The 21,064-nt window shown below is 42.3% G+C and overlaps 3 protein-coding genes across 3 annotated transcripts; 2 read left to right on the top strand and 1 right to left on the bottom strand.

Moving 5' to 3' along the window:
• Positions 1 to 479: 479 nt before the first annotated feature.
• Positions 480 to 7,251, top strand: LOC306779906 (protein-glutamine gamma-glutamyltransferase 2-like; the record flags this gene model as incomplete). Its single annotated transcript, XM_079272003.1, has 15 exons — positions 480 to 495; positions 1,026 to 1,196; positions 1,677 to 1,907; positions 2,295 to 2,413; positions 2,872 to 3,000; positions 3,389 to 3,566; positions 3,926 to 4,067; positions 4,190 to 4,293; positions 4,607 to 4,752; positions 4,875 to 4,974; positions 5,306 to 5,451; positions 5,647 to 5,776; positions 5,856 to 6,016; positions 6,289 to 6,425; positions 7,077 to 7,251. The coding sequence occupies 15 exons, from the start codon at positions 480 to 482 to the stop codon at positions 7,249 to 7,251; spliced, it is 2,085 nt and encodes a 694-aa protein (XP_079128129.1).
• A 3,019-nt stretch (positions 7,252 to 10,270) lies between these two features.
• On the top strand, positions 10,271 to 16,424 carry pllp (plasmolipin; the record flags this gene model as incomplete). The annotated part of the gene is made up of 4 exons (XM_079270653.1): positions 10,271 to 10,435; positions 14,343 to 14,516; positions 15,193 to 15,312; positions 16,317 to 16,424. The coding sequence occupies 4 exons, from the start codon at positions 10,271 to 10,273 to the stop codon at positions 16,422 to 16,424; spliced, it is 567 nt and encodes a 188-aa protein (XP_079126779.1).
• A 1,823-nt stretch (positions 16,425 to 18,247) lies between these two features.
• Positions 18,248 to 21,031, bottom strand: LOC306775091 (ADP-ribosylation factor-like protein 2-binding protein). The gene is made up of 7 exons (XM_079265318.1): positions 20,967 to 21,031; positions 20,494 to 20,560; positions 20,062 to 20,123; positions 19,453 to 19,559; positions 19,148 to 19,233; positions 18,818 to 18,914; positions 18,248 to 18,578 (listed from the first exon to the last, which is right to left on the bottom strand). Exons 2-7 carry the CDS (start codon positions 20,529 to 20,531, stop codon positions 18,486 to 18,488), a joined length of 483 nt encoding a protein of 160 aa, XP_079121444.1. The 5' UTR covers positions 20,532 to 20,560; positions 20,967 to 21,031; the 3' UTR covers positions 18,248 to 18,485.
• Between the last annotated feature and the right edge of the window lie 33 nt (positions 21,032 to 21,064).

Here is a 21,064-nt window from a genome sequence, read left to right as displayed (position 1 = left end):
TATCTGGCGTTCGTGCTTTTTGTCTATATATCTTGCTCCCTCTATCTCTTTGCAGTCCGTATTACAAACTGTATGGGAGATTATTATGTGTGTGAGAAATGTGCTGATGCATGACTCGACACTTGGGTGTGATATGACCCATCCTAATTCCTGCAGCAAGTACAAGTCTGGCTAAGACAGGGATCCGACTGGCCAAAGGAGGCTACATTTAAAAGGAAATTTAAAATATATATATTTGTTTGCTTTTGGCATACCACCATGCTACAGTACGTTGGTTGAGCTCCATTTATCGTTCAAGCACATTCAGTTTCCCCAGGTGAGTACATTTATTGATTTTACTTGAAAGGGAAATTCTAAATTTTGGGAAATATACAAATTCACTTTCTTGCGGGGAGGTAGATTACAACATGTCTAATGTCTGAACTCTGAGACAGTTAGCTTAGGTTAGCATAACAACTGCAAACAGGGATACAACTACCATGGCTGTGTCAACGGGTAACAAAATGTAACCTTTAAACCTCACAAATTAACAGGATCTCATTGGTATCTCCGCTAGTTGCCTGGAAATGTCATAGTGATGTCAAGACTCCAGGAAGCTTGGCATGAAAAAAGCAAACACATTTTCACACAAACCTCTGTCAGATCTCAACTTGTCGTTTTGACACGGAGGTTTTGTACGGATTAAACAAAGAAAAATATGACGTGTTAATCAGTGAGCTTTAGAGGTGTTGGTAGATGTTATTAGGCTTGCTCATTCCTGCCTTTTTCCAGTATTTATGCTTAACTCAGCTCAGCTAATTGTGTCCTTCATATTATTTACTCTACGGTGTTGCAATGATCTTCTCATCCAACTCTTGGCAAGAAAGTGAATGAGTGTATTTCCCAAAATGTCCAACTCTCTAATGGTGAAACTAGGTGAAACTCTTCTATCGTGAAACTCTTCTGTCGCTGCCAATATTTTATTTGGCAACAAGACAGCCGACCACAGACACAGTTTATGGATTGTTAATCTTTTTCTCTTTTAGGTTTGATTATGGATGTGAATCTGAGAAGTCGGGAAAACAACCAGGCTCACCGCACCAGGGAGATCGATAGGGAGCGCCTGATTGTCCGCAGGGGTCAACCGTTCTCCATAACTGTGCAGTGCTCTGAGACTCTGCCTCCTAAACACCACCTGGAACTGGTCCTGCACCTTGGTGAGTACAGTCTCACTAAGAAGATACTGGGGGGGGGGGGGGTTCAATCTGAGCTAGTCTCCATTTACAAAGTGAATGGTGAACCCTAGCAAGACAAAAATATGTTCAAAACAAAACAAAAAACGTATTCAGCAAGTAGGTATACATTTTGACTGCGGTCGATTCAATCCTACCAGCCTGTCCTCTGGACCGGAGTGTATTATTCTCTTCCAAGCAAGTTCCATCATTCTATAACTTTGAATAACTAGTCACTTTTACCAGATTCACTACCATGTCATTGCTACAGCAGAGTGGGAGGAAAAATTCTTGTCCTGAATCCTCCATTTAATTTAAGGTGACAAAGTGTATTTCCCTCACTTGTCCTACGCAGACCACTGATGCAATAGTTTGTGATTCTGGCTCAGATAAACAGCAAGAAGCTGAATCGACGGTACAACACTCCGTTTCATGAACTATAAGAGTTTTTTAATGTTTCTTCAGGTAAGAAAGACGAGGTGGTGATCAAAGTTCAGAAGGAGCGTGGGGCCGGAGACAAGTGGTGGTTCATCCAGCAAGGAGCGCAGGATGAAATGCTGCTGACTCTGCACAGTCCACCGGACGCTATCATTGGCCAGTACCGTCTGGCTGTGTTGATGATGTCACCTGATGGACGCATTTTAGAGAAGACCGACAAAATGAAGTTCCACCTGCTCTTCAACCCGTGGTGCAAAGGTAAAACATAAAGCATTGTGCACACGCTGTCCGGTATCGTGCTTTCTCCAAGAGGACTGACTTCACATTCACACATGCAGCGCCTGACATTTTTAATTCGTACTCAGTGTCACAATCAAAGGTGTGATGAGTCAGTCAGCAGAACCAAAAACATCCCCTCACCGGTTTGCTGCACCCATGACAAAGACATAGACCGTACGACAGGTTCAACCCGACTGAGCATTTATCATCACCAGCATCATCAAAACACCAAATTATAGAGATTCTCACAACAGTGTCATGTTTTTCTAATTGAGGCCCTCAAACGCTACGATAATAATGAAATAATTCACAATGCAAATTGATGTTGTTGTTTCTGCTTTGTGTGTGTGTGTGTGTGTGTACCAGATGATGTGGTGTACCTCCCTGATGAGAGTCTGCTCCAGGAGTATGTTATGAATGAAGATGGAGTCATTTACACGGGGTCCTGGGACAGCATAACGAGTATTTTCTGGAGTTATGGACAGGTAGCTCTCTTTCTCTCTCACACACACACACACACACACACACACACACTGTGTGAATGGGTTGAGTACATCGGTGTCTGTCAGGCCAGTAGTTGGCCTGTGTGAATTGTCACAGCAGTGTGACAGTGGACACTTGGGTGCTTCAGCTGGATCAGGAAATGTGTTTGTTGGACGGAGGAAACTTCTGGATGGGAGGTGAGAGAATGTAACCAAACCACACAAACAAGGGCTTGTTCCTTCACAGCTCGCAGAGAGGAAGACAAACAGAGAGAAGGCCCAAAGACAGACAGACAAGGGAGGTGGTTCAAGACACAGACTGACCGATGGGAAACAAATGTGATTTGAAATCTGTTTTAAAAAAGGTTGCGAAGCCTCTCCTGTTCAACAACCAACCTTACTTTGCTTTGCTTATCCCTCGTGTTTTCTGTCCGTCTCACTTGTGACTCTCTGTCCCTCAGTTTGAGGACTATGTGATGGACATCTGTTTTGAAGTCTTGGACAACTCCAAGGATGCCCTGAAAAACTCAGAGATGGACATCAAGCTCAGATCTGACCCCGTCTATGTCAGCAGGATAATCACTGCGATGGTGACGATCTCTTTCACTCTCTGCTATAACAACACTGAAGGTTAACAACAGTACAAAAAAAGGCATTTTATTGTCTGAGTGGCAACACGTATGATACTTTACTGATCTAACCAATATGCGCTTCATAAAAGCTTTTACATTCATTGTTATAAACACCTGGGGAGAGTAGCTCCTTCCCAGAAATACCATGAAAACAGATCAATTGGACCCCAAAGAGGAGTTGTCATGGTACCTACCTCACTGTTTTACTGTTAAATGAACCCTACATACAATCCGATACACATATTATCAGAAAGATACGTGAAAATCGTACCTATTCAACCCTCTGCTTCATGCAGTGATGCAGCGTTTAAGATTCCTCCTCGACATGTTGTCTCCACCCGTCCAGGTGAACTCTAACGGTGACCGGGGTGTGTTGACCGGTCGCTGGGTGGAGCCGTACTCTGGTGGAGTCCCACCGTACAAATGGAACGGCAGCGTGCCGATCCTCCAACAGTGGAGCAAGGCCGGGGTGAGGGCGGTCAAATATGGCCAGTGCTGGGTGTTTGCTGCTGTCGCCTGCACAGGTGAGACCTCCACAGATTTCACTGCTGCACAATTGAACGATCCCCATGAGTGCTACTGGCTGTATAAGGCATGTTTTTAGAGGAATATTTTGGTAATACCGCTTATTTGCTTTCTTCACGAGAGTTAGCTAAGAAGACGGATACCACTCTCGGGTTCACAAAGAAATGTATGCATACTATCTCATTTTTTAAAAATGTGCAAATAGCACAGGAGCCCCGAGATGCTAGAATTACCTGAGTATCAACAGACAAAAGCCAATTTGGTGGGACAAATAAAAAAATGTAAGTAAGGATGGAAAGGAATATAGGTAGGGAGAGAAGAATGAGTTGTCCCAGTCTGATCTGTGTTATGTTCACAGTGCTGCGCTGTCTGGGAATCCCAACACGCCTCATAACCAACTTCGCTTCAGCCCATGACGTCGATGGAAACCTCGCTATCGACATCCTGCTAAATGAAAGACTGGAGAGAATTGACGAAAGAAACAAGGCAGACAGTAGCTGGTAGGACCACACACACACACACACACACAGTCACACGTAGATTCTGAATAACATTTAGTAGAAAACGTTCCATCATCTCATGTAATGAATTGTATCCTCCATTCCTCTCCTCACGAATTCAGGAACTTCCACTGCTGGGTCGAGTCCTGGATGAGAAGAGGTGATCTTCCCAAAGGAAATGACGGCTGGCAGGTTTTGGACCCAACCCCTCAAGAACTGAGTGCTGGTACGTTCCTGGTTCTTAACCTAATCTGTGTTATTCACCTCTCTCCTACTGTCTATCTGTGGTTTCACGAGACATTTCTCACTGTGGCCACATTGAAAACTAAACGATGTACATCCCACCTGTTCGTTGTTGTTTTTCATCGCTTTAATCCGTTCTCAGGATTGTCACAGCTGGTTTTCTGTGGGGCCATGTTGTGATATTTTAGATCAGAGGCTGGTTGGTGTTTCCTATCAGCCTGATAATCAAATTGAAATACATGATAAAAAAATCATGCAGGAAGTGCCTGAAAGAAAAATGTACTTCCACTCTTTAGGTGAGTTTTGCTGCGGTCCGTGTCCAGTGGCGGCCATCAAGGAGGGAAATCTGGGAGTAAAGTACGACGCTCCGTTTGTTTTCGCCGAGGTGAACGCTGACATCGTCCAATGGATGATGATCCAACGCAATGGCCGACGACGGAAGGTGGTTGTCTTTTGTGTTGATTCACACTCATATGTGCTGAAGTTTAAAAGCATCTGCACTTTTTAAAGCCAAATAATAAAAAAAAAGAACGGTGCTGATGATGATTGTTGTTATCGTTACAGATCAAAGTGGACCAGGCGAGTGTGGGGAGGAATATCAGCACCAAGAGTGTTTACGGCAACCAGAGAGAAGATGTCACTCTACAGTACAAATATCCTGAAGGTTAGTCGGAAAGTCCCACACAGAGGAGTAGATCAGTGATTCCAGAAATTTACAGAAGCCATACTGATAAACTATCAGTTATTGACTATAATCACATTCAGTTTAATATACAGCATTCATCAACAATGTGTAGGCTCCCCCAGTTTAATCTTCTGATTGTAAGACTTGTGATTCAAGAGAAATCATAAAACTGATTGGGCATTTAACTGATGGATGCTCTGAAGCTCCATGCTTTCTGTAACTTCCACAGTTTAACGTGTGAAATATCTGCTCAGACTCATCTGTGCTCATGCTTAGGATCAGTTGTCATTGACCAACATCTTCTCCACAGGCTCCAAGAAGGAGAGAGAGGTGTATGAGAAGGCGGGACGCCGAGTCACGGAGCCGACCAATGAGAGCGCAGAGCCAGGACAACTGAAGCTGTCAATCAAGCATGCTAAGCCTGTATTTGGGACAGACTTTGATGTGATTGTTGAGGTATGTCGTGCTCTGACTGCAGCTGAATGAAAGGATGTATGACATGATAGAATAAGTAGGCTCAATTACGTCATGTATCTCATGTTCCTCCTTGTACGTGTGTTCTGATTTATGGACATTGTGTGATATAACATGAGAGTGACCACATACAGCGGTCAGTCCATTCATCCAGTCATGAATCCATTCTGTCTGCAGGTGAAGAATGAAGGAGGCAGAGAGGCTCATGGTCAGCTGACCGTGCTGATCACCGCTGTAACTTACAACTCTATCCACCGAGGGGAGTGCAAGAGACAAACAGTCAGTGTGACAGTGCCAGCTTACCAAGGTAGCTCAAATTATACACAAAAGGTCTCTGGTGCACCATGACATACAATTTTTTACAAAAAAAGTGTGTGTGTGTTCAGCCCACAAGGAAGTTCTGCGTCTGCATTATGACGACTATGCCAAGTGTGTCTCTGAACATAATCCGATCAGGGTGAAAGCCCTCTTAGAGGCTCCGGGAGAGAGCGAGCCCATCATGACCGTGGCCAACATCTCACTGAGCACGCCTGAACTCCTCGTACAGGTGAATACACACTGAGCACCCAGAGGTCATAGTAGGACCATGAAAGCATTTAGAAGGTGTAATATGCTTGTGTGATGTGTTTATGAAAGGTAAAGGGCAGATTCGAATGAAACTATGAGTGCAAGTTAATTTAGAGTTAATCTAAAATAAGATTTACCCACGGCTCTAGATTTAGTTCCTGATGTTTGATACTTTCTGTTTCTAAATCAGAAACTGTGATGTCCTACATTGTCATTTGTACCTTGATCAAACATCTGTCGCCTATTTTCCAGATGCCTGGGAAGGCTGTTGAACAGGAACAAGTAACAGCCTTCATCTCCTTCACCAATCCTCTACCAGTTCCTCTGAAGGGTGGCGTGTTCACTATGGAAGGGGCCGGCCTACTGTCGGTCACTGAGATCCCTGTTAAGTGAGTACTGAGTCAGCCTCCTTCACTGCAAAGCATGTGCAAAGAATTGAGAGGCAATATATGACATCACTGCATGTATCACACACACTAGAATCAAAGACAGTGGTTGTATCTAATCATCCTTTCAAACTGTCTAAACGTACATTTATTTCCAACGCTCAACTGATGAAAGTCCGTCGCTGTAACCTCGCAAGAAAGTTAGTTCGAGAGCGTGCAGGATTTTGTTTGCAGCTTTTGATCTATTCCTCTCTCTCTCTCCTACGCACCTGTCTCGTAACAAATGTGCAAAGTCTTCTGGTTTGAATATCTAAACATCCAAAAGGAATTGAAAAATGAGGCCTGGTCTCCAAAAACTTTGAAGTCTATCTTAGAAGTCCAGATGCACAATGGATCAGAAATGGGTATTTTCAGTTCAAAAACTAGCTTTTGTCGCCGGATTAGCTGTGTTTGATCAGTGGGTCATGTTGTATGATAACTTTCAAAATGACATCAACTATTAAGAAGCCACTGCCTCGATTGTCATTCGTGCTCCCCTGAGGATGACTCTCAAATATTTTTCATGTAGCGATGGCAACAGATCAAAACTACAACATATAACTAAAGCACATATCTTTCTCTCTCCCCCTCTCTCTCTCTCTCTCTCTCTTTCAGTGGTAATATATTTCCCGGCCAGAAGGTGTCTGTCAGGCTCTCGTTCTCACCCGTGCGGCCGGGGGTCAAGAAGCTCCTTGTGGACTTTGACTCTGACAGACTGAAGGACGTGAAGGGAGTCGCCACTGTGGTTGTCCACAAGAAATACCGCCCTGTATACACTGGACATTATTGAAAACCTTTGAGCTGACTGGGACACGACTCTGCAGTGGGTTGGTTGATGCTGGAGGCACCGCCATCATTTCATCTGATTTTGCCGGATTCCAACTCTGTGGCACAGATGACGAGCATTAAGAATAACTATATAGAAATAGACATCTTCTCGCTGACGGTCCCATTTAATTATGTAAGTCATCAGTATTAAATTGAGACAGTTTGAGATGTGTCCTCGAGGATGACTGTGACCTTATCCACTTAGAAATACTGGATACAGTGTTAAAGCCCCTATGTGTTAGAGCATTTCTGACTTTGTATTATGCCTGGCACTACATTGAAATGCACAGAGGTGACGCCTCTAGAAATAATGTAAATACAGAATGATTTGCTTGGTGTTTATGTTCCTCTGTACCACTTCATTTATTTATTTATTACTTGACTGCATTGCCAAGTTTCCTTCCATCTTTTTTTTTTTCTCCTGATCAACTTTACATCAGATTTTTGGTTCCCGATAATGAAATGACAACCACCAGGGCCATCAGTGGTTAAAAACATTGTGCTATATGCGTTCTTTTGCACAAAGTGTCTGATTTCACAAAAATGTATGTTTCATGTTTTGCTTCTTAAGTCCCTTATTGCATTGTTTTTTTCATTTAACTTTAATTTAAATCAAAATGTGATTGGAAGAAACCAATCATTTCATATAATTTAATCCTAATATGATTATGATTTTTATAATAATTCTGTGTTCAAGCTGATATGATACATGCTAGCATGCTTTCAATAAAAATAATCGTTTCACCAGTATTCACTTGATGACATGTTATTACTGTAACACTGATGTCTGAGTGAGGCGAAGGGACGTCGATCTGCAACATTACTTTAAACTGTACAGAGGAAGTTATTCTACATCAGAGGGACTCATACTGCCACTCAAAGAGTTGGAGTTTAAAATAGTGTAGGAACATAAGAAGTATTAAGTGGTCCTGGTTGAAACATTTGTTGCCTTCATCTGCAGAGATTGAACGCATCTATAAGAAAAGTTGTTACACTTCTGCGAGCTGTGAAGGAACAAGCCCTTGTTTGTGTGGTTTGGTTCCATTCTCTCACCTCCCGTCCAGAAGTTTCCTCATTCCAAAAAACACATTTCCTGATCCAGAAGAAGCCCCAGAGTGTCTGATGTCAAACCGCTGTGACACTTCACAACTACTGGCGTACTCAAGCTATTGACTCAGTGTGTTTGCGCGTGTTTGTGTGTCCATAACTCGAGGGTGTTGATGTTGATGTAATCCCAGTTCCCCATGTAAATTACCCTCTAATTAACCTTTTATTTATCTGAAATGAATCTTCATTCATAACATACTCTTGAAGCAGACTCTCATCAGGGAGAAACACCACATCATCAAAACAAGGAGTTTAATACGATTTCTGGTAATAGGCTCAACATATTATCCAAATGTTGTTTTTAATATTGCTCACATCTTAGTGAAAGCATTTATTTTGCTTGAGAATGTATGAGTGAGGAAGAAGCACTATGTTACAGTCTGTCAGTACATAGCAGAGACTCAGAGTATTGTTTTGAATTGTAGTGTCTCAGGTCAGGATGGCCGAGCGGTCTAAGGCGCTGCGTTCAGGTCGCAGTCTCCCCTGGAGGCGTGGGTTCGAATCCCACTTCTGACATCATTGTTTTTATATAAATACCTTGTCGGTTTCTACACACTTACCATACATTGTGTTTTCGACGTGTTTTACCCATACAACATAGTTTGCCATACAGCTGACCAATGTACATGATAACATTACATATTCAATATAATCGGTCTTGTCCATTTTAGTGGAAATTTGTAATTGACTTCTTACACCTCAGCAGAATAGAACAGGCCAATCAATATGTAGGCCGACCTCCATAAAGAAAGAAAAGAAATCAGCTTAAAATAGAGATCAATAAATACAAGTTGAGATCTATTTATTGTACTCAAGGCTATAGTCATTTATTCTTGTCTGTTTTTGTGTGTTCATATTGTGTTTGTACAGTCTGACCCATATATGACATAAGTTTTCTTTATTTTGGACTTTCAATGTTAGAAATGAGATGAAACATGTTTTCCAGTAGCCTAAAAGACTGAACCAGTTTCACTTTGACACAAAAGTCTTCCTCACCGTTGTTTTATTCCAGTTCCTTGTAGGAAGTTACACATTTACAGCATTCTACCAGGTCATATGTGTCATTCATTAAACTCAGTGCAACAGCACAGCACCCATTTACCTTAACATGATACATGCGGAGGACATATATGAACATACATCAACACCAAGAGGGTGTCACTGTGTCAATTTCTGTGTGTTTTTTCTTGTGTTCACCTCCTCCAGGTTTTTAAACACATTAATGAGTCACTCTGAGTCAGAGACCTCTGACAGATATATGGGAGGGGCTAGGGGGAGATAAAGACGGTAAAAGAGGGAGAGACTAAAGCAGGATGATGAAATACTCACTGTGTGTGTGTGTGTGTGTGTGTGTGTGTGTGTGTGTGTGTGTGTGTGTGTGTGTGTGTGTGTGTGTGTGTGTGTGTGTGTGTGTGTGTGTGTGTGAGTGAGAGAGAGAGAGAGAAAGAGAGAGAAAGAGAGGGCAAGGTGTACAGAGACTCACACAGCAGCACCATTAGACACCTGTCACCATTAGACACCTGTCAGTGCAGGTGGAGAGAGTAACTGCTGGATATCGGAGGCTCGAGGTTTCACTGGAGGGCTCCTCTTTAACTCTCTCGACAATTTTCTTTTTATGACTCTAAGGACTTTGTACATTTGTGTTTTATTTAATATTTGTGTTTTGACAAAACTTAACTTTCATCTGAAGGTTCAGTCTCGCTGTTGCCATCAGTGGATGAAATCAATGGTTACTGAATCCCAACATTCAGGTGTTTTTTGAGGAGTAAAAAGGAGGAGGAAAGTTTTCCTCACAGACTGCATCTCATCCTCAAGGAGTTTGTTGTTGGTGTTGCTGTTTCTGAGACACCTGTCTTCAGCCGAGCTGCGTGATCATGGCAGACTTCCCGTCCAAGGTTACCACGGAAACCAGCTACCCCAACTCCCAGAGCTCTCAGCAGGGGGGCAGCAGCCTCCGAGGGATGGCCGCCAACGTCACCACTATGCTGGACATGTCCTTTATCCGAAGCATCCCGGCCGTCCTCATGATGGCTGAAATAGTATGTGACAGACGCAGAGCTGTTCGGTCTCTACTCGATTCAACAGTGTAACTTCTATTCTATTCTAATGTATTCTGCTCTCATAAAACGCCAGCAACGATATGTTGAAGAGCCACTGTGTGGATAGGGTAATCCAACCTGTTTTACCTGTCATTAGTGAGGATGAGTTAAAGGCAAACCACACAACATGATAAACTGTCCAAAATGCAGTCAACATTACAGCAACTGTGGATAAAGATATTTGTATGGCTTTTTCTGGTGCCACATGAATTTGAATGTGTGTCAACAAGCTTCAGCGGTCAAAGTCTCTGCTGTTTTGCTTGGCGGTGTGCACACACGGTCATTTTCTGCTCAAATTAGCAACTGGCATAGAGCTGAGAGCTGAGAATGAAATTGATTGAGGCATTTCTGAGATCAAATTTGATCGTGAGAGTCAGCGGGACTGTTATGTTTGCTGTAATGCAGGGTAGGAAAACAGTACTGAGCTTGAGCTCAAACTCATTTCCCCTCTCCGGTGATGTATTTGCACTAAACTCTGTCCACACAGAGGACATGTGACTGGAGATCTGTGTCCCCTGAAGGCTCTGTCCCCTCCTATCACACCCCTCTGACCATCCCTTCATTACACTGAACCCATAGCTTCTGCTTTGAAGGGCCGAGCTACAATGTTCATTCTGTAAATTATGGGATTGTTAAACATGTGTTGCCTCTCTGTGCTTTATGAGTGGCAAGCTTTTATTGGCTTTTGATGGCATTGTAGTAGTCGGGCCAGTTATCTAGCAGTATCAAAAAGTTGTTTAAGTTTATGAAGTGCGGCAGGTAAACCCTGAGGTGAATTTCAACATTTCTCTACCAAACGGCAACTACAGGGGCCATCGCTTCAGCCCAACTATTGGTGAAAATAAACGCCAACCTCGGCCTATGATGTTTCTGGTTGTGTGAACGGATAAACAGGCTTCTTCCAATGTGAATACTCCAGTAATACTAAACTAGCTTGACAGTAAATATTCATGGCCAGATTTGACCCATACAGGAGCATCGTCTGTACAGGCATGTTGATCATTTGTATTGTGGCACTTTTAGTCTCAGGGGATTCGTTTTAATCGGGTCATCATTTGAGCTGCACCTGACTGAACTGTGTTAAAGATGTCTAATTTCGCTGACTTGAATGAGTAAGAAGAGAATTTCAAAAAGGTTGGTTAGACTTTTCATACTCAAGCTAACCATGGGCAGGTTTCAGTAAAACCGGATACATATTTAAATGATGACACTATTTCCATAATTACACAATAATAGTAAATTAAACTCGATTGTAATTTGTGTTATGTTACATCAAACATATAAGAGAATTTATTTCTGGCTGGCAGCATCAAAACCAGTCACAGCAAAAAGAGAAATATATTGTCAGTATCTTATTGCATGCTATTTTACTTTCTTTTTTACTTTAAGCTTGCTGAAGCCTGTGTGTGTGTGCGTGTGTGCGTGTGTGTGTGTGTGTGTGTGTGTGTGTGTGTGTGTGTGTGTGTGTGTGTGCGTGTGTGTGCGTGTGTGTGTGTGTGGCAAGGTAATTTTCCATTTTCCCCACCCATACTTGGGCAACAGCAACAGAAAGGGAATAGCAAAGGAGCAAAAAAAAAGGGAAGTGGCAGAAGAGTGATTTGAAAATGTTTCGAAACCAAACGTCTCCCTTTTCTACGTCACTGCACTCATTCATCTGCAGCGTGTGTTTTCATAGGAGAGCCGGTATCCTTTTTCAAACGTCCAGCTCCTAATGCAATATTGATAAATAATATGCCCAATGCATATTCAGCGTAATAAAAGACATCTGCATAATAAATACATACTGGAACTTGTGTGCATGCTTAACTTGATGGATGCTCCTAATCACATAATGAGACATTATTTCACCTTTCTCCTTTTCCATAATTACATTTAGTGAGAAATAAAAAGGTGGGATACATATGTCTAATTTAAGTTTGTTAGTTTCCTGCGCTAGTAACTGTGTTATAGCCCTTAGTGCCCCGGCAGTGTGCCGATAGTAATTATGTAATAGATGTGCTGTGGATCTTGGTGGGAACATTTTACAGTTTTAGTCAGGAAGTTAAGATTATCTGCTGTTGCTCTAGTTCAAAACAGAGCGCTTTGTAAAGGTCAACATCAGAGTGCCCACTGTGTGTGTGTGTGTGTGTGTGTGTGTGTGTGTGTGTGTGTGTGTGTGTGTGTGTGTGTGTGTGTGTGTGTGTGTGTGTGTGTGTGTATGTGTGTGTGTGTGTGTATCAGGTGTGTAAAAAGTGAAACTTGATCTCTGCATACATAATAGACTGTTCTGTCGTGTCCTTTCTCGTGGGACAGAAGCAGAGAGACACAGAGGCAAAGAGAGGGCCTGGTGGGGTGTCTGTCTGCATGACGTCTCTGTTTTAAAGAGCCTATGTGAAAAATGTTTGGCATGAATTTCAGATATAAATGTACTGTATACTATACAGACCCTGACCAACGATGCTAGCAGCATCTATCACTCTCTATATATTACATTGACCATGGTTTATGGTTTTGTAAAAAACATTGTTGCTGGATGGATTCCATACATGCATTCATGTTCTCCAGAGGATAAATCCTACTGATGTTGGTGATCCCCTGATTGTTCCTGTGGGGCCACCAGCAGATTGACATTTGCCTCTAAAACTATTGGATGGATGGCCATGACATTTGGTCACATTCATGTTCCCCTGGGATGAATTGTAATGACTTTCAAAATCAATTTATATTTAAAAACTTCAGCAGCAAAATTCACAAATTCTAAGCATTTGTAGATAAAAGCCAAAATCAATAGTCATGGTCAATGGTGAGCACATATATTTCATTAATTACAGAATCATGAATTTGCAAACAAAAATTAGTTTCGTAATATGTGTGATTTAGTTAATTGTTGTGACAGCAACAATGTTTTTTTTCTACAACATGATTATGCTTTTTTAAATTAATTAATTTTTTTTCAATTTGCGGTGATGGCAGCCAGCTGTAGCAGAATAAAGCTCTTTCTGTCGTGACAGTACTACTATACCGAAGGCCTCTCCTTTATCTGAAGACAGCAGGTATCAGTTCCTTCTGCGCTCTCTTACTGGAGTGATGTTGCGCACTGTGAAGTTTGCACAAGGCAGATCCGCTGGTTACATTTTGTGCAACTGGCATCAGACCGTTGTAAAATAACTACAGAACCCCTGCGTGCTTATGTGCACATCAAACATGAACTTGACAGTGTGTAACATCATTCCAGTAAGAGACCGCTGATGGCACTCAATGTTAAATGAGCAGCAAATAACTATTTGATATGTAAATATATAGTGGAGTAATGCAGCCTGAGCAGAGAATGAAGTCGCTCTCCCTCTCTCCGGGTGTCATAAACCAAGCTTCTCTGTTCTTTGTTTTGGTAGAAGGCGAGTCCCTCCCTTCATGTCCCACTAGCTAGCTAATCGTCGCCGCTCTGCACTGCTGTCATATAGCGGTTACCGCTAACAGCGCGTCATCATGGCAGCGTAACGCCCACACTCAGGTCCTGTTGGGCTGTGAGCACCGTTAGCCGCCATTGTGGCTCGGTCACTTCCATGTTTGCTTGTGATGTCACAAAATATATCCTCGGAGGAGGAGGAACGAACACTTTAAATGCACATGTGAATATTATCGTAATTGGAAAAAATGCTAACCTGTCCTTTAACAGTTGTGTTAGCATGCAACTGTGTGAGGTAGAGGCTCGAAGTTGTCCCCGACGTGGTCTCATAAACACATATTTTATTCATTTGAAAATGACTACTTTTCATATATTAACAGTTAATGTCTTTTAATGTCAGCACTTCAACTCTCTCTCTCTTCTTAGTTGGTCTAGCTTGTTTGCTCTCTCTCACCTCTCTAGTTTCTGGGGCTGCTCCAGTGGGCGTTGATAGCCAGCGCTCCCTACACGTTGGTGCCAGCCTATGGCTGGGTGATGTTTGTGGCCGTCACCCTGTGGATCCTCACCACCATCCTCTTCTTCATGATCCTGTTCGGCGCCCAGGAAAAACTCACCTTCGTCCCCTGGCCCCTGATGGTACGATGGGACGAAAGAGAATGGGAGAGGAAGAGAAGGGAAAGGGAGATAAGTGGAATGATAGGTTTTGAGAGTGGTATTCCAGGGTGTGGAGAAACTAGATCAAATGTACTTTTATTCATCAGTTTCTGGCCTTAAAACCCTCTTTATAACATTAAACAGTGATGGCTGAATAAACAACAATCTATAGCTTGAAAAAAGGCGTTCTATGCTATTATTTGAGAGGAATTTGATACCTAAAAAAATCTATCCTACTTCAAACCAGTGAGAGGAAAACATCTTTCATGTGAAATCCTCAAAACTAAAATGACACCACTGACACCACTGAGTCTCCGTGGGCTGTGGATATTAGTTATATTCAGATGCAGGCTGACTGATAAGGCACACTCTCTCTCTGCTGTCTCCTAGGCAAGACATTTGGTCATTAAATGCATTGATAAATGGTTCAAAAACAAGATGAAGGCAGATGGATTTACACTGAAGTATCCCTGTCAAGGATCAAGGATCATTCGAGGTTTGATCAAATGAAAGTTGGCTGACGAAATAGGACAGTGAAGTAGGTTATGAAAGGAGAATTCCAAAAGACAATAGAACGGTGTGGGCCAACAGACAAAAGGGGACACAGGGACAGAAGCTTTCAGATGGAGTGTGGCTCATGTTTCTCCTCTTTTGCTAGGTGATGGCGTATCACGCCGCAGCCACGGTCCTATATCTGACCGCCTTCCTGGCCAACGCAGCATCCGTGTACCCCTACCGCTACCAGACCAATTTCTACGGCGCCATGGCAGCTGCCGCCGTAAGACGCCTGACACCACTAACACTGACTCACATACAAAGACCTGGTTGAATATGCAAGAACCAGTCGGACATTATTCTCTGATAATGTGTCTGCAAAGGCAAATCCCTGTGAGAAGAAACAAAAGTTTGGTCACCAGATAACAATCTAGGCCTGCAGTCCTCAGTAAGCCAAGGTTTGAACACTCTGTACATTTTCTGCCCCACTCCCTCCTTCCCTATCACTGCCATCACTGTTTGGCGAGGTGTGTTCCTGATAGCAGGTTTAGTTATCAGGCGGTGGCAGGTAGACACACACTTCCAAGTTAAGATGTGAAAGAGGCCGAATAAGACGCAAGGTGAGGCTTTCTCATTGCTCACATGGCTGCAGCGTGTCTCGTGATTAGACGTGTTTTTAAGTCCTTTGTACCAGAGCTGCCACTAGCTCCTCCCCTCTGCCGAGTCAACCCAAAAGAATTTGGAAGCCGGGTATCATATGGGAAGAGAATGTGTGTGCGTGTGTGTGTGTGTGTGTGTGTGTGTGTGTGTGTGTGTGTGTGTGTGTGTGTGTGTGTGTGTGATCACCAGTGTGAGGAAAAGCTTGCTGGATATGCTGCTTCATAGTCTTTTCCATAGGCTAAAGTCCATGCTGGTTTACAGCTACGGCAGCATTTGGCACACATGACTTCACACCCACACACACGCGGCCTATAGGCCCCTGTCCTATCACACACTCTTATCAGCTCCATTTTATTGCCTCTGAGGCACACCGGTCGAGACAAATTAGCATTTAGCAGGTATAATGGCCAATTGGGACATTGTTAAAGTGATTGAATCACAAGTACCCGGGATCTTTATAGATGTGAATATATAAAGTTGCAAATCTTTGATTTATTTTTCGACTGTTGGACTTTTGCCCTGCTTCCTGAAGTCATGTAAAAAGGTATAATTGTATCTCTTCTCCCCATTTCACTTCCTCTGAATGTCTCCCTCCCTCTTTCTCTGGCTCTTTGTCCGTCTGTTCAGTTCTTTGGTGCTGTGGTGACCTTGGCGTACGGTGCCAGTGCTTTCTTCTCCTATCTGAGCTGGAAGGGAGATGGAGGGAACGCTGCCACCAACACAGTGCCGACCTAGGACTCAAACATGGGATGCTGATCTCATCATGTTTTCTGTCCCTCAAGATGCTCTAGTTATTCGGATAGTCTACTTGATACGTATGACTGCTGACTGGTAACCCAAATCCTGACCTCTTCTCAACCCCAGTATTAACAATAAGGCTAAGGCCTCAAATTAAGGCGTTCCTGAAATCTTACATTTGATGATACTATTGTAAATATGCAAATGTAGCAGACAGTGCCTTGAATTCTTGGTAATGGCACAGCCTATTGGCATCATATAGTTGCTATCACCTCCGGGTTGCATTTAGAATGCACAAATGTCAAACTCTTACCTTCTTAGACAGATTTGTATCACTCTCAGGTCTGTACGATGAAGCTTCAGCACCGGCAGCAGCCGCTTAGCTTAGCCTAGCATGAAGACTGAACACAAGGGGAAACAGCTAGCTTTTTTCTGTCTCCTCAACAGCTCCTCCAAAGCTCACTGATTCATTTTTGTGATATTTGAACACAGCCAGGCTAGCTGTTGTTTGTGCTAAGCTATGCTAACTGGCTGGCGGCTGTTGCTTCATACTTAACGTGTTGTATCAATCTTCTTCTCTAGCTTTTTGCATCTTCCCAAAACGTTAAACTACCCCTTTAAGGTATAGGTCACCCAACTATGGAGGACTTTACAATGCAATGTTTTGTTTACAGAGAGTAGTATGTGTTGCATTGGTTAGGCTGGTTGAGCACCACTGTAGGACTATGTCATGATAGGCTCCTCTCCATGCTTTTGCTTTCTGTGACGCTCATATTAGGAAGTTGCTCTAATACCATAACATGGCTGTGCAGAAGGTGTGAAGAATGACTGTTTGCTAAGTATCTCTGTCCTGCAGAAATCCAATTACATTGTCCCTCCTGGATATACAGGCTCACGTTGACACTTAAGCTCTCCATAGACCAAGCCAAAGCCCTGATAACGAATTGAAAAATGTACATGGGGAAATGTACTCTCTTCAGTCATGCATGTTATAAAGATGCAGGACACTAATGACTCTTTGCTGTGGAAAAAGGTGTGTAACATACATCCTTTTGATTTTCCAGATACAGTGCTCAACTCCTTTTGTATGTGCCTTTATGACATGTGTCTTTTTGTACCAAGAATTTGAAGACTTGTGAAATCCAGTGGCGAGTGCTGCACCTCAAGCCTGTACTTGTTCCAATAAAGCACTAAGTGATGTCAATGTAAGGTGTAATGGGAAAATATGTCAGTCTCATGTGAAGGTGTAAAGAATGTAAGTCCTAAATGTGCAGACACCAAACAGTAGTTTCAGTAGAAGATTTGAATTAGTTTTGTATCCAGGTGTCTTGTTATCTTGTACACTGTTTCTTTCTTGGTAAGACGGAGACACAGAGAGGCCTTGACTAACAGACATCCTTTGTCTGAAATACTTTTACTTCCTTTGTGACGCATTATTTGGGGGAGTTTTTCCTGTTCTGATGTGAGGGTCCCGAGACAAGAGGATGTCAAATGTGTACATATTGTAAAGCCCTCTGAGGCAAATTTGTAATTTGTGATTTTGGGCAATACAAAAATTTATTGAATTATCTGAAGTTGTAAAGACGTGAACCTTTGCATGCATATGTGAGGTTGAATATTGCATTTCGTCTAAGGTTTCACGCAGTCTACTGAGTACGTGGTTGCTGTGCATTCTTCCCTCTTGCGCAAGAGAATAAACGGAAAAAGACAACTTTGAATTTTCTGAGGACTTCATTATTAATTTGAGAACACAAACTCTCTCCTCCCGATTAACCTAGAAATTTTCCACCACAAAGACCTGTTTATTTAAAATATATCTTTATTAACAAATGAAACATCAGCAGGGACATAAGTGTATGTTTACAATTGCAGCTGTCGTGTTCAAACGAGTAGAAAATACTTTGACATTGTACTGAAAACTATACTGTAGATGTTATTTTCAATTGCAGACACTTGCACACAATCACTTAATACATTACAAATCACTTTCACAGGCACCAAACTCAAAGAGTTTTCAAACTGAACAAATCATTTAAAACTTCATAAAACAATAATTCATCAATATTCATTTCTGGTGTGTTTGGAGCCAGCAGGGATCAGAGAGGTGATCACCAATTCTTGACTCGGGTCCAGACCTCGGCCCTCCTTCTCCTAGAAACATACAGATTCGTACGGCTGGTATTAAAGCAAAGCATTACAAACATCAGTCATCGCCACTTGAATGCAGCATGAGCCTTACAGTGTGAAGTAGAGACTATGGCACAGACTGTCAATGCACCTACTAGAAGATAGAAATGTGGTGAATTAAAATATTCACCACATTCCTGTTGTTGAGATTGTCAGTGAAAAAAGGGGGATTGAAGATGTTCTACAGTTTGCAGACAACTCACAGCTCTGTATTCCAGAAACATCTCCTTAAAAGCCATGAAGTCAGTGAACGTCAGCATCAGGTCAAAGATGTCACCCGGCACCTCCTCTTTGTGTTGCCTGCAGGTGGAAGAGAATAACTGGGTTGGGGAATCCAGTCACATCAATGCAATGTACGTTTGTGCCACCTAGTGGCTGGCTGCAAAATAATATTTCTTCGGCGCAACAGGTGCATCGAACAAACTACTGTTTGAGCGGACCGGTTGCTTTCAATGAAGTGGTTTGGTTGTTGTAGGAGGGAAAACAGCCAGAATAAGATGGTCTCAAAGGAGAGTTATGATGTCACATCTTACATGAGCCACTTTATGAAAGTGTTCATGTTGAAGGCGGGGATCCTCTCCATCAGCTGCTGCTCCAGATGTTTCTCCAGCAGGCCAACCTACACAACAGCCACGAATGTTATTATGAATAAGGTCTTAGTTTACTTGACTACTTTACGTTCAGTAAATCCTAATCTGTGATAGCGCTGTAGGTTGGAATTATAGACAAGTTGATACAATGCTCACACGATTAAGACGATGATAGATAATCGTCATCGCCATATTCCTTGAAGAAAGGTGTGGGAGTTACATTAGGACATAGCGAGATGTGAACTCACATATTTATTGAAGATGGGTGTGTAACTGAGCTTGTTCTCGTCGGAGTCCTCAAACTCCAGGTAGTGTTGCTCCATGAAGGTCTCCTGAAGCTGCTGGAACTCTTCCTCTAAAAGCATTGAAAAGCATCCGACATGTAGAACAACACAGATCTTCACCATTAACGGGCGAAACACTTCAGATTTACTCTGTACACTTTTCTGTCATGTACTTCCCACCATGCGAACAGAACAAACAAATACCAGACTGACGGAATTGGTTGAAGAACTTTAACAATCTAAATCCTGATTTCTTGATAAGATAACATTAGTTAAGATAAGATAATCTGTTATTAGTCCCACAGTGAGGAAACTTAAATAATATGCCTCATAAAGTCACAGAGGCCTTCATTTTTTTTAAGGAAAATGGCCACTTTTCTCTCATTCAGTAGATCTATCCATTTGTTTTCTAAGCACAAAGACTGCTGAGATGTGTTTTTACAACACAAGACTATTATTGTTACAATCACTTCTTAATGTCAGGTTACTGAAAAAATGTGTCTTTCACAAATGGTGGGATTGATATATTGATTTGGAAAGGACTGACCAGAATGGTCTCATCACTTATCCTACCCATGATGATGTCCTCGATGCAGCCAATAACGGCATCAAAAGCTGCGTCTGCGTCTAAGGAGCTGGAGGGAGATAAAGATAAAGAGATAAAGATCATACGGCTGAAAGGTAGACTTTATTTGCAGTTTATCATAATATCAAAGTTGCTGTATGTATTCAGTGTGCTGTCTGGCTGTAGACTTGAGGGACGATGCCCTCACACTTCCTTTGAACCTTGGAAGTAAATTCAGTTTTGACCTGTCCCAATAACAATGAATAAAAACTGGCACATGTTCCATGGCACACACAGCTTGAACATTGAATTATTTCGCCTTTGCATTTCACTTAGAGCACTTTGTCTCACAAAGTAACGTCAGAAAGCAATAGTTACACCGTGTCAGTTACACAGCTCTACGTGGAAAATGTTCAAAAGCTGCGACTCTGGAAACACACCTGGAAATAGCAAAGATTTCTTCATCCATGTCGAGCATTTCTACGATGTTGTCACAGCCTCGGTCTCCTGGAAAGTGAAGGCAGGCTACATGTGAACACGCATGTTATGGTGACTTAACGTTGGGTTAAAGCAAAACTGTTAGCTACAAAACACCTAACTTTAGCTAACGATAGCAAATGCAACAATACAACAAACGCGATATTTCGATCAATCACAAGGCTGCCTGTCAGGCCTAACGTTAACTAGTTTTGGTCGTTACTGAACGACAATATTAACGTAGCTAGTTAACGATAGCTGGCTAGGTAAGCTAAAGGCTAGTCAACGTTAGCTAAACACATAACTATAACATTAAAACGTTATTAGCCTTGAATGAATACAAACAGTCAGAGTGTGTGAGCTGTATTTTGAACTAAAAGTATTACTTTACAGCCCCTTAAGATACATTAACGATAGTTAACGGATTTGAATGTACTCAGTTTCTGGATGTCCGTGTTGATAAATATATCGTCAACGTGTGGTAAATAACGACGGTAACGTTGTTACCCAGGAAACAGCGAACATATGTGCGCA

Source organism: Melanostigma gelatinosum (genome assembly GCF_949748355.1).
Source record: "Melanostigma gelatinosum genome assembly, chromosome: 1".
Lineage (NCBI taxonomy): Eukaryota > Metazoa > Chordata > Actinopteri > Perciformes > Zoarcidae > Melanostigma > Melanostigma gelatinosum.
This window is presented reverse-complemented; position numbering and strand designations above follow the sequence as displayed.

Bases quoted from the DNA above. Each gene is read 5' to 3' on its own strand.
- LOC306775091 (XM_079265318.1), bottom strand. From the start codon at position 20,531: ATGCTCGACATGGATGAAGAAATCTTTGCTATTTCCAG. The intron at 20,124-20,493 runs GTGTGTTTCCAG...ATCTCCCTCCAG, and splicing joins GAAATCTTTGCTATTTCCAG to CTCCTTAGACGCAGACGCAG. The intron at 19,560-20,061 runs GTAGGATAAGTG...CAATGCTTTTAG, and splicing joins CATCGAGGACATCATCATGG to AGGAAGAGTTCCAGCAGCTT.